This window comes from Symphalangus syndactylus, chromosome 20 (genome assembly GCF_028878055.3).
Source record: "Symphalangus syndactylus isolate Jambi chromosome 20, NHGRI_mSymSyn1-v2.1_pri, whole genome shotgun sequence".
NCBI classification, from domain to species: Eukaryota; Metazoa; Chordata; class Mammalia; order Primates; family Hylobatidae; genus Symphalangus; species Symphalangus syndactylus.
Genome location: NC_072442.2, coordinates 23082621 through 23098467, shown reverse-complemented (window position 1 = coordinate 23098467; position 15847 = coordinate 23082621). Strand labels below are relative to the sequence as shown.

Sequence of the window (15847 nt, the reverse complement as noted above, 5' to 3'; positions counted from 1 at the left end):
CCCAAAGTGCTGGGATTACAGGCTAGAGCCACCGCGCCCGGCCAGCATTTATGTTACTTAAATTACAAAGTAACTGGCCGGGCGCGGTGGCTCACGCCTGTAATCCCAGCATTTTCAGTGGCCGAAGCAGGCGAATCACCTGAGGTCGGGAGTTTGAGACCAGCCTGACCAACATGGAGAAACCCCGTCTCTACTAAAAAGAAAAAATACAAAATTAGCCGGCATGGTGGCACATGCCTGTAATCACAGCTACTCAGGGGGCTGAGGCAGGAGAATCGCTTGAACCTGGGAGGCAGAGGTTGCAGTGAGCCGAGATCACACCATTGCCTTGTAGCCTGGGTGACAAGAGCTAAACTCATCTCAAGAAAAAAAAAAAAAAATGAAAAGAAAGAAATTGGCCAGGCGCGGTGGTTCACGCCTGTAATCCCAGCACTTTGGGAAGCCGAAGAGGGCGGAACACGAGGTCAGGAGATCAAGACCAACCTGGGTAACACGGTGAAACCCCGTCTCTACTGAAAACGTAAAAAAAAATTAGCCGGGCATGGTGGTGGGCGCCTGTAGTCCCAGTTACTTGGGAGGCTGAGGCAGGAGAATGGCGTGAACCCAGGACGCCAAGCTTGCAGTGAGCTGAAATAGCACCACTGCACTACAGCCTGGGTGACAGAGCGAGACTCCGCCTCAAAAAAAAAAAAAAAAAAAAAAAGAAAGAAAGAAAAGAAAAAGGAAAATAAATTACAGCAGGGCAGGTTGGCTCATGCTTGTCTTGTAGTCCCAGCACTTTGGGAGGCCGGGGCAGGTGGATCACGAGATCTGGATCAAGAGCAGCCTGACCAACATGGTGAAACCCCATCTCTACTAAAAGTACAAAAATTAGCTGGGCGTGGTGGCACGCACCTGTAATCCCAGCTATTCGGGAGGCTGAGGCAGGAGAATCGCTTGAACCTGGGAGGCAGAGGTTGCAGTGAGCCAAGATGGCGCCCCTGCACTCCAGCCTGGGCAGTAGAGCGAGACTCCATCTCAAAAACAAACAAAAAAAAGTAACCAATGAACCAATGAAGGAAACCGAGAGGAGAGGTTTGGAAGGTGGTTTAGTGAGGTAATCCATATTTTCTGATGATAAATTGGCACCCAGTCAATTTATTCATCAAAAGGGAATACATCGGCCTGGCGTGGTGGCTCGCCCCCGGCCCTGTCAGCGTCACCAGCAGCGCGGATCCATGGGCCAGAAGCCTCTAGGGCGCCTAAGTCAGGGGGTGGGTCCCTGGCTGCAGGAGGGCGGGAACCGACGCTCAGTGCCACCCCGGAGGCTGCCTGGTGCCCAGCGCCAGGGTCCAGCTCCTGGATCGCAGGTCGAGGAGGGGCCACGGGCGGCTCACTGCAACCTCCGCCTCCCGGGTCCAAGCCATTTTCTTGTCTCAGCCTCCTGAGTAGCTGGTATTACAGGGATGTGCCACCGTGCCCGGCTAATTTTGAAATTTTTTTTAGTAGAGACGGGATTTCTCCATGTTGGTCAGGCAGTTTTGGAACTCCTGGGCTCAAGCAATCTGCCCCGCTCCGCCTTCCAAAATCCTGGGATTAGGACTTTGCGATCCTGGGCAGATCGCTTGAGCCTGAGTTCCAGACCGGCCTCACCAACGTGGAGAAACCCCGTCTCTACTAAAAGAAAACACAAAATTAGCCTCCACCGTGGACTCAGGTGCAGCTCCCACCTGAACATGGCACGCGGCAGCAGGGGCTGCAACCTCGACCCTGTCAGCGTCACCAGCAGCGCGGATCCTTGGGCCAGAAGCCTCCAGGGCTCCTAAGTCAGGGGGTGGGTCCCTGGCTGCAGGAGGGCGGGAACCGACACTCAGTGCCACCCCGGAGGCTGCACCGTGCCCAGCATCAGGGTCCAGCTCCTGGATCGCAGGTCGAGGAGCGGCCAGGGGCGGCTATGTCAAGCAGGCCATGTGGCATGGCGCCCCCCACGTTCCGCTCCAGGGAGGCCCCACAGCCCGGCAGCGCCTCAGCGGCAGTTGCCACCTGCACGCGGTGCCGGGAGAACCCGGCCGGGGCGCGTGCCTCCTTAGCCTGCTGAGGCGCATGCGCTGCTGGCTAACGGCTCTGCTCAGCGCATTTCTACTGAGAGAGGCCTGAGTGTGCAGGAGCTTGGCGAACACAACTTTTTACGGGTATCGAGGCGGTGCGTGGACTGAAGAAGGGCGAGGGCGATCGGGGAGGGGTGGGGGAGTGGCTAGGAAGGGCGAGCTGGAAGCGAGGGCCAACGGTGGGGGCTGGGGAAGGGCGATCGGTAGGCGCGGGCTCTCTCTAGCAGGTGGCCGCAGCCATGAAGGGGCTCCCTCCCGCCGCTGGCAAGGGCGTGCCGGGCCCGGTGCGCCAGTGCCCCTTCAGCCAGCTAGTCTATACCAACAACGACTCCTACATCGTCCGCTCCGGGGATCTTAAAAAGATCCATAAAGCTGCCTCCCTGGGTCAAGTCGGGAAGCTGGAGAAGATGACAAAGAGGAAGAAGACCATCAACCTTAATATAAAAGACGCCAAGAAGAGGTACCAGGCCCTGCCTGAGCCGGGGCTGCAGGAGGAGGTGGCGGCGGTGGGAGGATCGCCCCTTCAGAGTCGGGGGCTTGGGGGCCTGGGGACGAAGGGAGCAGGTGGAGGAGTAACGGGGGGCGGGGCGGCCATCCTGGGCCCTGGGGTCTAGGCCTTCTTCCCGGGCAGGTCCCCCAGGCTTGGGATGCGAGCGCCCTGCAGGGCGGGGGGCCCAGGCCACGTTAAAATCAACCCCAAACTTTAGCTGCTTTCTCTTTCACTCCCACTTCCTCTCACAGAACACTGTGTAGGGAATTTTAAAGTGATTTAACTCAGAAAATTAAGTACATACAGGGTTTTACTTTTAATGTACAGGTTTTAAAAGATAATGTTAGATACATTACGAAATGGTGCATAATGAAATAATTCCCATAATATACGTACTTCTTGGCTAAAAATTCTCTGGATAAAGTCCAATATTCATTTTGGTATCAATGAATGTCTTTGTAAATATGTTCTTTGCTGAGGGATCTTAGAAGGAAACTTCGAGGTGGGAAGATGGTTTATGTTCTTGAATTTAAGAAGACTCATTTTTCTCAAGATGCGAGTTCTCTACCAGTTTTACATAAACCAAATAAAGTTATCAACGTTTTTAACATTTTTTAAATTACACAGGCTGTCTTTTACTATTGTGATGACATTTTAAATATTTTGTAATGGAGTAGAAAAGTCTTGCCCTTCTAGATATCAAAATGTGGTATTAATTTGCACAAGATGGGCTGGGAGTGGTGGCTCACGCCTGTAATCCCAGCACTTTGGGCTGCGGAGGCGGCTGGATCATCTGAGGTCAGGAGTTCAAGATCAGCCTGGCCAATATGGTGAAACGCCATCTCTACAAAAATACAAAAATTAGCCGGGCATGATGTCGGGTGCCTGTAATCCCAGCTACTCGGGAGGCTGAGGCAGGAGAATCGCTTGAACCCGGTAGGCGGAGATTGCAGAGAGCCTAGATCCCACCACTGCAATTCAGCCTAGGTGAGAGTGAAACTCTGTCTCAAAAAAAAAAAAAAAAATCACAAATTGTTTGCTAACAGCTGAAAAGACAGGTAAATGAATACAACAGAATAGAAAATCCAGAAACACCCAAATATATGTATGAATTTCAACTTGGTAATGTTCACACTTTATACTAGTAGGAAAAGAATTAGTTTCCTAAGTGAAATGCCTGCTTTTTGGAGAAAACTAGATTTTTATGCCACAAAATAAGTTCCTGATGGAATATAGATTAAAAGTTTTTAATGTACAAAATGGTAAAAATACCAGAAGAAAACATAAATGCCTATTTACACAGACACATTTTTATGTTGACAAAACCTTTCTAAGAAGCTCAGAAGCAAGCACTCTGAAGGGCAATTTAGTAAAACAAAAATTAAATCACCCTGCTTATGAGAAAAAATAAAGGGCAGCATACTTGTAAAAAATATTTACTACACATGTATGTGTGTGTGTATACATATTAGATTTAAAAATCTTTGCTTTATAGAGAATTCACTCAAATCAACAAAAAACCCTCTAATTTAAAATTGGGAAATTTAAATTAGAGATCTAAATTGCAGATCTAAAAAAGTACTTGGCCTCTAATTAAAAATTGGGCAAAGTCCTCTTTTAAGATCTGCAACTGACCTATGCACACAAGAGATAATATTTAGTGTTCCTGGTTAGAGAAGGCATTTAAGTTAAAAAAGGAATCAAATACTGTTTTCTATCTACAAAGTTTGTGAGGATAAAAAGCAGTGATATTTATAGTACTCCTTAAAGTTTAAGTTGCAGATGACTTTTCAAATAGACAATTTGATGGTAAGTACCATATTTAAAAAATTGTATATGCCCATTAGTGATCAATTCTATTATACTAAAATATCTTTAGAAAATAATGAAACATACACACAATTTCTTTTCTGAGCACTGCTTAAAATATCAGTGTATTTAAAAGAATCCATTTAATGGCTTTTATAAATACATTTCAGTGAGTTTACAGCATGGGATAATATGTGACCACTCAAGGTAGAAATATATACAGAAGTATGTTGACATTTGAAAATGTACTTTGGTGTATCAAGTGAGGGTAAAGTTCAGTTTGACTATACATACACATAGACTGTGGTCTTGTGTTCTCTGAAATTATTTACAAAATATAAAATTTGTTGTTTGAGGACATTTGTTTTAATATAAAATGTTTTTCCTTTTTATTATCTTTGATTTCTGCATTGAGCATGTACAATGCTATTAGTAAAAGTTTATTATTAATAAAATAATTTTTGGGAAGAGCAGCAATGTGAATTTTGCACAGATAAAAATAGTTTCTCACTTTCTATATTTTAATTTTTATTTTTTGTGGATTAGTATATTCTGTGAACTTTTAGCATCTTCAGAAGAGAATCTTTTTATCTGTGCTTATTGATTTACATATACATTTTATTAGACACATATTTTTATTATATATAGATTTATTACATATATGTCAATAACTATAATCATTTTAGTGTAGTTTTATTAATAGAAAAATAAAAGACCAAATATAAGTGCTTTATTTGTAGCAATTTTTTAAGATATTGAACTTCTCAACTGTATTGATCCATTCTTTTAATCCATTTACCGCATATAAGCTGAATGCCTATTGTGTAAAAGATACATTCTATTAACTCTCAGGACCCTTTCATCCTTAAAAATTTCACATTTACCTGCTCAGCCTGAGCAAAGTGAGAGATTTAAAATTGGAGTATTAGGACTGAATCTCAATTGAAACTTTTCCTCTCATCTTTCAAAAAAAAGCACTTCTGAAGTGAAAAACTAGTAAAATATAACTACCAACCGTGATTTTGGAAATTTATAATAGCTTTAAATAGTGATATTAATTATTGGAAATATCTAATTTATATGCATTCTATAAATCTAAATATGAATTTACATACATTCTATAAATCTAAATACGGAATAAGATGAGCCATACCTATTTATTTGAATCTCAAGTTTTCTTTGGCTTGAAGCTTTTAAAATATTAAATAAGTACTTTGTTTTAATAATTTGTTGTTTTTATTTCAACTCTCCTTTTGCCTAGTACTCTTAAAAGCTAAAATTTCTTTCATTGTTAATCCTGTAACTAGGACTGCCCTCGTCCTGTTGTATATACCATATTCCGCTTCTTGGAAGGCACTGTGAATTGTGTGATGCCTCCTTATTTTATGCACCAATAAAAGATTCCTTAAATTTCTGCCAAATATAGTTGTGATAAATAATGAACTATAGGTGGCATTTCAATGTCAGAAATGTTAAAATATGAGAAATTGAGCATCTTAGAATCATTAAAATACAGTGTTATCTCTAACCTTTAAAACACACCACAAAGTAGGCATAATTGTACCATTTTACTTAAAATGTTGTCTTTGTTAAGTAGTAGTAATAATTATAATATCTAACAATTACTGAGCTGTTATATGTGCTAGGAACTCTCCAAAATACTCTGCATAGATTCTCATTGAGGCATCATAGTGATAACCTGTGAGATAACTGCTGTGTTCATCTTCATTTTGTTGATGAGAAAATTGAGGTGCAGAAAGTTGAAGTGACAGCTAGAAAGTGAAAAACCTTAAAGTAATATTCAAGCCCAAGTTGAACTGAATCCAAAGGCCAAGCTCTTTCTATTCAAATAGGCCACTCTTTCATTAATGTAGTGAGTAATGAGAGCGAATGAATGTTGTACTTTCTTCAGGAGAATATTAAGTATTTGTTTTGAAGGCAGAGAAAGAGCATGGTATTTAATGTTTACAGTTACATAAATCATTGTATGTTTTGGGACAGTGGACTAAACTTTGCCAAAAAGTCCTCTCACTCTCGTAGGACTGCTCTACACTGGGCCTGTGTCAATGGCCATGAGGAAGTAGTAACATTTCTGGTAGACAGAAAGTGCGGGCTTGACGTCCTTGATGGCGAAGACAGGACACCTCTGATGAAGGTAAATAGTAGCCAGATTTTTCAGCAGGAGATGGATTTGGTTTAAATACATAGAATAAAAATGAATTTATCTCATTGAAATACAACTAGTTTTGAAACCTGTGGAATATTTATTTTGATATTTATCGCCAAAAAAACTCTTGTCTACCTAATAAATGCTCCATAGAACAAAATCTATTCAAAGCACAATCCAGAAAATAGAATCGACATCATGCCACTGCAGTCTTCAGCTGTGACCTTGCTAGAAACAAGCCACAGGTCTGCCACTTACACAGAATTATTCACAAACGAACAGCCTGCCTGCAGGAAGAGAAAAAAAAAAAAGGAAGACTTTAATAAGCAAATCCAGTGACAACATAATATTTCACCATGTCACTCTCAGGGTGCAAGCTGGTTTGCCTTCTAGAATAATTTAGGGAACAAAATATGATTCTGTGTAACACAAAACATATTGGCCTAATACTTTTTAACTTTTTTTTAAATTAGAGGCTATAACTGCTTTCATTGAAAGATATGAGTTGTTCAAGACCGACTCTTTAAACCTTAAAAATAACCCACCAAGTAACAGCATAGGATCCAGATTCAATTCTAGCTTTAATAGCACAAAGTCACCTTCAGAAGTCTACATATCTAGCCTTGAGATTATTTTTTTTAATTCTCATGGTGATTCATAATATAATCCCAGGGGAGACAAAGTGAGACAGAGCAAATATGAAAAATTTTAAGGCTAATTCTATACAGTTTTCTGATGATGAAAGCATATCTTAGGGAGTGAGGTAAGTAGAAAAACTTCTCTCTCTCACTCCGTATCCTCTATTCTCTCTCTCTGTCTCTCTCAACTCAGCTGTTCATTCCTAACACTTATATTTATTTCAGAGCTCGCTCTAGGCCAAATGAAAGTAAGATGATTTTTCTTTGGCACCCCAATTCCCTCTTTTTAGTTCTTCTGCCTCTTATGGGTCATTCCCCCTTGACTGCCCTAACTACATTTGGCTTACATTATTTTGTTAATACATTTTCCCTTTGGAGTTTTCCTGCCCCCATCAAACTTTATTGTTCTGAGTCTCATTGTAAATTTAATTATATATCATGATGAAAAGAAATCTGAAAAACATGTAATAAGCCAGTATCTCATAATGGATTAATGTTAATTCCATGAGAACAGTTGCATTCCAACTGGAGAATTCTGGAGAGACAAAGCCCCAATCCCAAGGGTGAGGCATATGTGAAACTGGATATAATTTTATACTTTTTAAAGCAAGACTCAGTGAGTCTCGTTCAATTTCTCATATAGGGCTAAATTTGAGGAGAGAATTTCTATTCACTGGCTAATAGTTTGCAAATTCTTCTGGCCCCATTTGCAAATATAGAAATGTGACCAAGGAAATAAATTGTGAACAATTGTTTATATTATAATTCCTAAGGTCTGGGAAACATACTGCTATTACTAGAAGAGAACATAGATATCATTTGCCAAATGCTGTGGCTTAAATGTTCATGTTCTTTTCAAAATTGACATTGGGACTTAAAGCCCAGTGTGATAGTATTAAGAGGTAAAGCCTTTGGAAGATGATGAAGTCAAGAGGGCAGAACTCTCATGAATGGGATCAGCCACTTTATCAAAGGGCTAGAGGGAACTAGTTGGGCTCTTTTTGCGCTTCTGCCTTCTGCAGTATGACAGCCCAGCATTCATCCTCTCTGGAGAAGGCAGCAACAAGGCATCATCTTGGAAGGAGATAGAGCTGCCTTCAACAGACACAGAACCTGCCAGCACCTTGATCTTGGACTTCCCAACCTCCAGAGTTATGAGAAAATACATTTCTACTCGTTATAAATGATCCATTTTGTGGTATTTAGTTGTATCAGCACAAATAGACTAAGACATGAAATGTCCTAGTTTTGAAGCCAATACAAGTAAAGATATACTAGCAATGTACCAAACATTATGCAAACTGCTTTTTCCATTATCTCACTTAATTTCTACTACAACTTTTTGAGACGGACACTGTTGTCCCCATTTCACAGATGAGAAATCCAAAACCTGCTTGATAAATTTTTAAGTCGTCCAAAGTCACATGGTCGGTAGGTGCAGAGCTAGAATGCAAACTCAAGGCTACCTGACTCCAAGCCAGTGTTCATCCCCTTGTGCTGCAGGACCTAACAGAGAATGACACTGAGGCACAGGAAGTTATGTCCAAGCTCCTATTGTTAGGACTGGACACCCTGGACTCCAGTGCAGAACTCTTTGCAGCTCTTTACTATCCAACTTGACAATTTGTGCCTTATGGGGGCTAGACACCAAATCATGTGTCTAGTCAATTTCACAGATTTAAAATGTTTATGTGGAGGGAAAAACACCGTTTTTTTGTTTGTTTGTTTTTGTTTTTTTTGAAACGGAGTCTCACTCTGTTGCCCAGGCTGGAGTGCAGTGCCTGGGGCTACAGGCGCATGCCACCACACCTGGCTAATTTTTTTTTTTTTTGGAGATGGAGTTTTACTCTTGTTGCCCAGGCTGGAGTGCAATGGCTCGATCTCAGCTCACCACAACCTCCACCTCCCGGGTTCAAGCGATTCTCCTGCCTCAGCCTCCCGAGTAGCTGAGACTACAGGCACGTGCCGCCACACCTGACTAATTTTGTATTTTTAGTAGAGATGGGGTTTCTCCATGTCGGTCAGGTTGGTCGCGAACTCCTGACCTCAGGTGATCCGCCCGCCTCTGCCTCCCAAAGTGCTGGGATTACAAGCGTGAGCCACCACCGCGCCCGGCCAAAAACACCATGTTTTTTAAAATTCCAACTCTACTTGAAATGAGTGAAATGGATCACATACTATCCTGATGATTGGTTATATAAACATTGGGGATAATGAACAAAGAAGAATATTCAAATATTAAATGACAAAAGTAAAAACGTAATTCTAAATGTCATAACAAATTCATTCTTCTTCTAATCTAAAAATCATTTCACTAATGATGAAAATACCTTTCATCACCTGAGTTTATCTTGTTCAGGTGACAGAGATTTTATATTCAAAATATTGTCATAGTTAAATACTTTTCATTTCTTCTGTGACTGTCTTTTGTTAAAACCCAGGCTATACAACCCAGGGCATAAAAGTCTTACCATCTTTTCAGATAGAATTTCTCTTCCTTATGTTAATTTCCAAAAAAAATCAATAAAATCTGTAGGTCCTGTAAGACCCATTTTTTGCAAACTGTATTCAATTCAGGAAAATGATTATCTCTGTTTTTAAAAATAAATATGTTGTAAATGAAATGTAATGCCAACACTATGTAAACAATAACTCTTCTGCAATTACAAATTTATTTCCTTCATGACTGCTGATGCCTCAAACCTAGAGGAACACCATGGAAGACAAAGAAAACTAAACAAAAACAATTTGTTTCCTTCAATCTTTCCTGCTCGATTATTACTTCCTGCATTTTCTGACATCTGCTTCCTGTTGCCTATTTCTATGTTTTGCCCTTATAAATGACCAAGGGAAACACTATGAATGGAAAAAGATTTGCAGCAATTGTTGGCAAATCTCCAGTTCTGCCTCATTCAAACATGGAATTAAAATTAGAAAGGCAATATTATCCTTTCACCTTTGGTTTATGGTAAGTTGTCAGAAATGGAACATTGAAATATGCTTTCAAGGTAAGTCCACCTAAATATTTAACTTATGTTTTTTTCTTTTGTCTTTACAAGCAGGGGCACTTGGGTTTATCTGATTGCTCCCATTTGCATTTGCTTACACACTCATGTCCTTTTTCATTTATTCAATAAAAGTCCTTCTTTTCCTTTCTTTTCCTGAATGATTTGATAAAACATATCTGTGACCACATCTTTTAGAGTTACAAAGATATTTTTAACACATTGGTACACTTTCTGTGCTCCCTTCAATTCATTCAGAGTGATTATATATACAGAAAAATTAACTCTAAAAAGGGGCTGTGTCTTGTTTCAGAAGTGCCCATTTTTTCAGAAAAAGCACTCATTGACTTCCTCTTTGAATTATTGCTCTTGGATACATAAGCTTCTGCATTTAAATAATGCCTTCTTTTTAGCCAGGGATTTGGGGCGTATCCAATTGGGATAAAATATAAAAATGCAGGCTTCCCATGTGTTCTAGAGCCTCCACTTCTCAGAGTGTATACATAATAACAGATGCTACAAAAGTAACTAGTGAAAGAATTTGGAAAACTTCACAAAGTTAAACCTGTTTCTTTACTGCAGAGCTTCTCAGAATCTACAATATAGCAAAGTACATGTAAATTTCCATGTATGTGTCAAGTAAGACGTAGTTTAAGACAGTTCCCCCACACATCCTTATACATAAAATCATTCTGTGGTGCACATCTCTAGACCACTGTTCTGCCTAAGCTAAATTGGGAACAGTTTCACAAAATAATAGCTCTTCAAGGACTAAATGGGACATTTTGCAAAACCTCAGGAATTTCAAGCTGTGGCTGACTGACCCAAGCAGGAAAAGCAGAGGCAGGAGTTAGCCTAAGGGGAGGTGCTCTGGGCTTCTTCCCATTTGGCTGGAATATTTCTTCAACAGTTGCAGGAAAAAAAGGTCCATTAGCAAGAAGGACATGCTTCTGGATGTCTAAGTGAGTCAAAGTGTGGTTTAGCAAACTGCATAATAGAAAGAAATCAGCCAAAGGAAGAACCCATTTGATGAAGCTATAAATGTACAATATACAGGAAAGACAACTAACCACTGAATGTGTCTACTTAAACAGTGCTATGGTTAGGCTCTTTGTCCCCACCCAAATCTCATCTAGAATTGTAATCCCCAGGTGTTGAAGGAGAGACCTGGTGGGAGGTAATTGGATCATGAGGGCTGTTTCCCCTATGCTGTTCTAATGATAGTGAGTGCGTGCTCACAAGATCTGATGGTTTTATAAGGGTTTTTTTCCCCTTCACTTTCTTGACACGCTCTCTTGCCTGCTGCCATGTAAGATGTGCCTGCTTCACCTTCTGCCATGATTGAAAGTTTCCTGAGGCCTCCCCAGCCATGTGGAACTGTGAGACAATTAAACCTCTTTTCTTTACAAATTACCTGGTCTTGGGCAGTTCTTTCTAGCAGTGTGAGAACAGACTAATAAACAGCAAGCCTTTCCTGGGTATTGTGTAAGGTTTTACAGTGTAAATCAGAATTTATAAGCTAATTAGTGCTCAATGAAATTAAAGGTTGCTATCGATAAAGAATTTTATTCTATAGCCATAATATTAAAGAGGAAACAAACCTTGTTTAATCTCACGTCACATTTATTGCATAGCAATGTTACCATAGGAATCTAGATTTCTAGACATACATGCATCTGCTCCTCAGGGTGCTGTCATTTTAAACACTTCTCCCAACATTGAATTAGGAATGGAATAATAATTGTTAAATAAAAATTCTGAAATCATGGAATTCTTCCTATTGAAAAAAACACTAACTTCAGTATGAAGGAAGCTCTATCATCTGAAGTTCAAATCACAGACAAAAGGTATTTTTGTCTACTAAACAGGAATTATCATTAATTTTAAAACTTAATTTTATTGGTAAATTTGTGGAATATTTTCTAGGAAAGATCTCCTTCTTTGTTGGAGAATGAATTTCTTTATAGGTGCTGAATTAATTTAGTTAAATATTTTGTCACCATAATAATTTTCTTAAAATATTTATTCTTCAAAATATGTTAACTTAAAGTTAAAATGTGGGAATGAGATAAACAATAAAACATAAGCCACGATATCTTTTGTATGAAAGAAAAATGTGGAATATTGATACCTGTATCTTGTGAGTAAATATAGCAAATTCCCATGTTTTTACTGCCTAGAAATGAACAGCTTAAGTAAAAGTGTTTTTCCATTTTAAAAAAATGGATGTGGGAAATAATCATTTTATTTCAATCCACTTATAACAACAATTGCATGTTTTTGTTAAATTTCCATTGACATCAATAGACAAGGGCATTGCATAGTTTAATTAAATCTTTAAAATTACCTTTGAGAGTAGACACTCATTTTATTTTAACTAACAAATGAGAAAATTTCTTAGCTGGGCTAGGTTTATTTAGATGGTTAATAATGGAGCTATGGTTTAAACTTAGGGGGACCGACCAGAGTCTATACCGTTAATCTCTGAGATCTGCACATAGGTACTCAGGGTGCCTTGCCTTGGTATCATCACCACTGCATAAAAATTCAGTTAATGTTGGTAAGTATCAGGTGTTCAGAGGTCTATATCTCATTCATGAAGCTCACTTATGAACTTACCTTGAGGGTATATTGAATCAAAATGCACCAGTTAGCCTACATGACGCATCACACATCTTCTCTATGTTGGGTTTCTTAGTGAAATACAGTGTTAAATGTGAGCTACAGAAGCAGACCATCTTCTTATTTTCTTTCTTCTTCTGTTTCCTCATTTATTTTTTATTCTTTCGACATGTATTCATTGAGCACTATCTAGGACAAATGTATGATACTGGGATAGAATTGATGTATTAATTTTAAAAAAAGAACAAAAAGATTATATTTAACCTCAAGGAAGGCACCATCTCTATTTATTTATTTTGAGACGGAGTCTCGCTCTGTCGCCCAGGCTGGAGTGCAGTGGCACAATCTCGGCTCACTGCAAGCTCCACCTCCTGGGTTCACACCATTCTCCTGCCTCAGCCTCCCGAGTAGCTGGGACCACAGGCGCCCACTACAACGCCCGGCTAATTTTTTGTATTTTTTAGTAGAGACAGGGTTTCACCGTGTTAGCCAGGATGGTCTCGATCTCCTGACCTCGTGATCCACCCGCCTCAGCCTCCCAAAGTGCTGAGATTACAGGTGTGAGCCACTGCGCCTGGCCTTATTTATTTATTTGAGATGGAGTCTCTGTCGCCAGGCTGGAGTCCAGTGGCACGATCTTGGCTCACTGCAACCTCTGCCTCCCAGGTTCAAGTGATTCTCCTGCCTCAGCCTCCAAGTAGCTGGGACTACAGGTGCGTGCCACCACGCCCAGCTAATGTTTTGTATTTCTTGTAAAGACGGGGTTTCACCATGTTGGCCAGGATGGTCTCAATCTCTTGACCTCGTGATCTGCCTGCCTCGGCCTCCCAAAGGGCTGGGAATACAGGCATCAGCCACCACGTCTGGCCCACCATCTCTTATTAGGGTACAGAACTATGAAAAATAAGTGAAAAGAGTATTTATGTCCTGTGGTAGACTACATAGGAGGCCCCTAAGAAGGGAGCACTCACTCAATCCTACTGACAGAGCAGGGAGTGAGGCCAAAAGGAATTCATCACTAGAAAACATCCTAGCCAAGGCTCAAAAGATGAGGAGGTAGTAAGAGCATGTGGGCAAGGGAAACAGCAAGGACAGAGATATTGGGCTATGTGTCTCAGCTGTGAAAAGACAGCTGTTTTGGCAGGGCAGGATAGAAAGCAGGAAGAGCACAGGGAGAACAGGCCAGAGGTTCAGAGGCCAAATTAAAATTGGTCTCGATTCTGTAAGGATAGGAATTTAGACTTTGCCCTTTTGAGAAAGAAAAATCATTGAAAGATTTCAAAAGAGACAATAGGATGATCCTAATTTTTAAGGAACATATTTTAAAACTGCATTTATTTGTTTCATTACACAAGAGTGATATATATGCATTTTAGAAGCCGTGGGCAATAGAGGAGGCTGTACAAGCTGGAGGTATGAAGAAGAACTAATGGGGCCTCCTGGAGTTGTGCAGTGCACAACTTAGGAGGCTGTATGTGGCAACTTTATTCTGAACTCAGAGCACAGAAATGAAAATTTCTTATACTTCTAACTCCCAGTAACATAAATATTTTCATAAGTTTTCTTCCACTTTCTTCTAAGTATGTTGTATTTTTCCCATTCAAAAATTCATCTATTTTAATCATCCATTAATTTAATTTTAAACTTTTTTTAGAGCAGTTTTAGGTTCACAGCAAAGTGGAGAGGAAGGTATAGAGATTTCCTATATACCTCCACACCCCATACCTTTCCCCACATACACAGCCTCCCCCATTATCAACATTCCCCACCAAAGTGGTACATTTTCGACAATTGCTCAACCTAAATCGACACATCATAGTTACCCCAAGTCTATGGTCTACATTAGGGCTTAGTATTGGTGGTGTACTTTCTATGGGTTTGGACTAAAAGATGTTCTTTATGGAAGACAAACTATGGCAGCAGTTCCAGAGACTTTGTGGAGTGATTCAGGACCAGAGGGAGAGAGAATAGATGGTAAATTATTGCAATGGATGAGGTCACACAAGACGAGGGACTGTACGACTGGAGCCATGAAGATAGAGAGGCAATGGTGGATCTGTTCACTGATTAAATGTGGACTCTATGGAGTGGGAGACATTAATCATTATGCCATCATAGCTAGTGCTTCTCACTCAGTAAGGTAAGTACTACTAGAAGTTTATTAACTTCTTGGGGCAAAGAGGATGAGTGTTCATGATGCAGTTATCAAATATCTACTATGTGTGAGATCTGATTCATGGTAAAGACCTAGAAGATAAATTAGACATGGTTTTGGTCCAATAAGACTTCAGATGAGGCCAGGCACAGTGGCTCATGCCTGTAATTTCAGCACTTTCAGAGGCCGAGGCAGGTGGCGAGGTCAGGAGTTTGAGATCAGCCTGGCCAACATGGTGAAACCTTGTCTCTACCAAAAATACAAAAATTAGCTGGGCGTGGTGGCAGACATCTGTAATCTCAGCTACTCGGGAGGTTGAGGGAGGAGAATTGCTAGAACCCAAGAGGCGGAGATTGCAGTGAGCCAAGATTGGACCATTCCCCTCTAGCCTGGGTGGCAACAGCAAGACTCCATCTCAAACAACAACAACAAAAAAAGACTTCAGATGGAGTCTGTTAAATGAGTTAAAAGACTTCAGATGAAGTCTGTTAAATGACCAGTCTGGGCAACATGGTGAAATCTCATCTCTACCAAAAACTACAAAAATTAGCCAGGCGTGGTGGCATGCACCCACTACTTGTGGGGGCTGAGGCACGAGAATTGCTTGAACCCAGGAGACAGAAGTTGCAGTGAGCTGAGATGACACTGCTGCACTCCAGTCTGGGTGACAGAGTGAGACCTCATCTCAAAAATATGTAAATAAATAAATAAATAATAAAATGGTCCTCAAAGGAAGAGATATACATAATCAACAGACTACTGCAAGCCACAGAAAAAAATGCATTTTTCTCCAACAACAAATGAAAGAATAAAGAAAATGTGCTATCTATACACAATAAAATACTATTCAGGCATAAAAAATAATTAAATTCTG

The 15847-nt window shown here is 40.5% G+C and overlaps 1 protein-coding gene across 4 annotated transcripts; it reads left to right on the top strand.

Annotated features, from left to right (window-relative positions):
• Window positions 1-1784: 1784 nt before the first annotated feature.
• On the top strand, window positions 1785-10346 carry LOC129470053 (ankyrin repeat domain-containing protein 30A-like). Of its 4 annotated transcripts, none has more exons than XM_063629946.1 (4): window positions 1785-2171; window positions 2315-2547; window positions 6427-6541; window positions 8214-10346. In XM_063629946.1, exons 2-4 carry the CDS (start codon window positions 2327-2329, stop codon window positions 8376-8378), a joined length of 501 nt encoding a protein of 166 aa, XP_063486016.1. In that variant the 5' UTR covers window positions 1785-2171; window positions 2315-2326; the 3' UTR covers window positions 8379-10346. The 4 variants fall into 4 exon arrangements, with proteins under 4 accessions (XP_063486016.1, XP_063486015.1, XP_063486014.1 ...); XM_063629945.1 differs by having other exon boundaries at window positions 2312-2547; XM_063629944.1 differs by having other exon boundaries at window positions 1785-2182.
• The last annotated feature ends 5501 nt before the right edge of the window (window positions 10347-15847 follow it).

What these genes read in the sequence shown, in the direction of transcription:
- LOC129470053 (XM_063629946.1), top strand. Translation starts at nt 2,327, where the DNA reads ATGAAGGGGCTCCCTCCCGCCGCTGGCAAGGGCGTGCCGGGCCCGGTG. An exon ending in ATAAAAGACGCCAAGAAGAG is followed by an intron (nt 2,548 to 6,426) that starts GTACCAGGCCCT and finishes TCACTCTCGTAG; the next exon opens with GACTGCTCTACACTGGGCCT. An exon ending in ACAGGACACCTCTGATGAAG is followed by an intron (nt 6,542 to 8,213) that starts GTAAATAGTAGC and finishes TGCCTTCTGCAG; the next exon opens with TATGACAGCCCAGCATTCAT.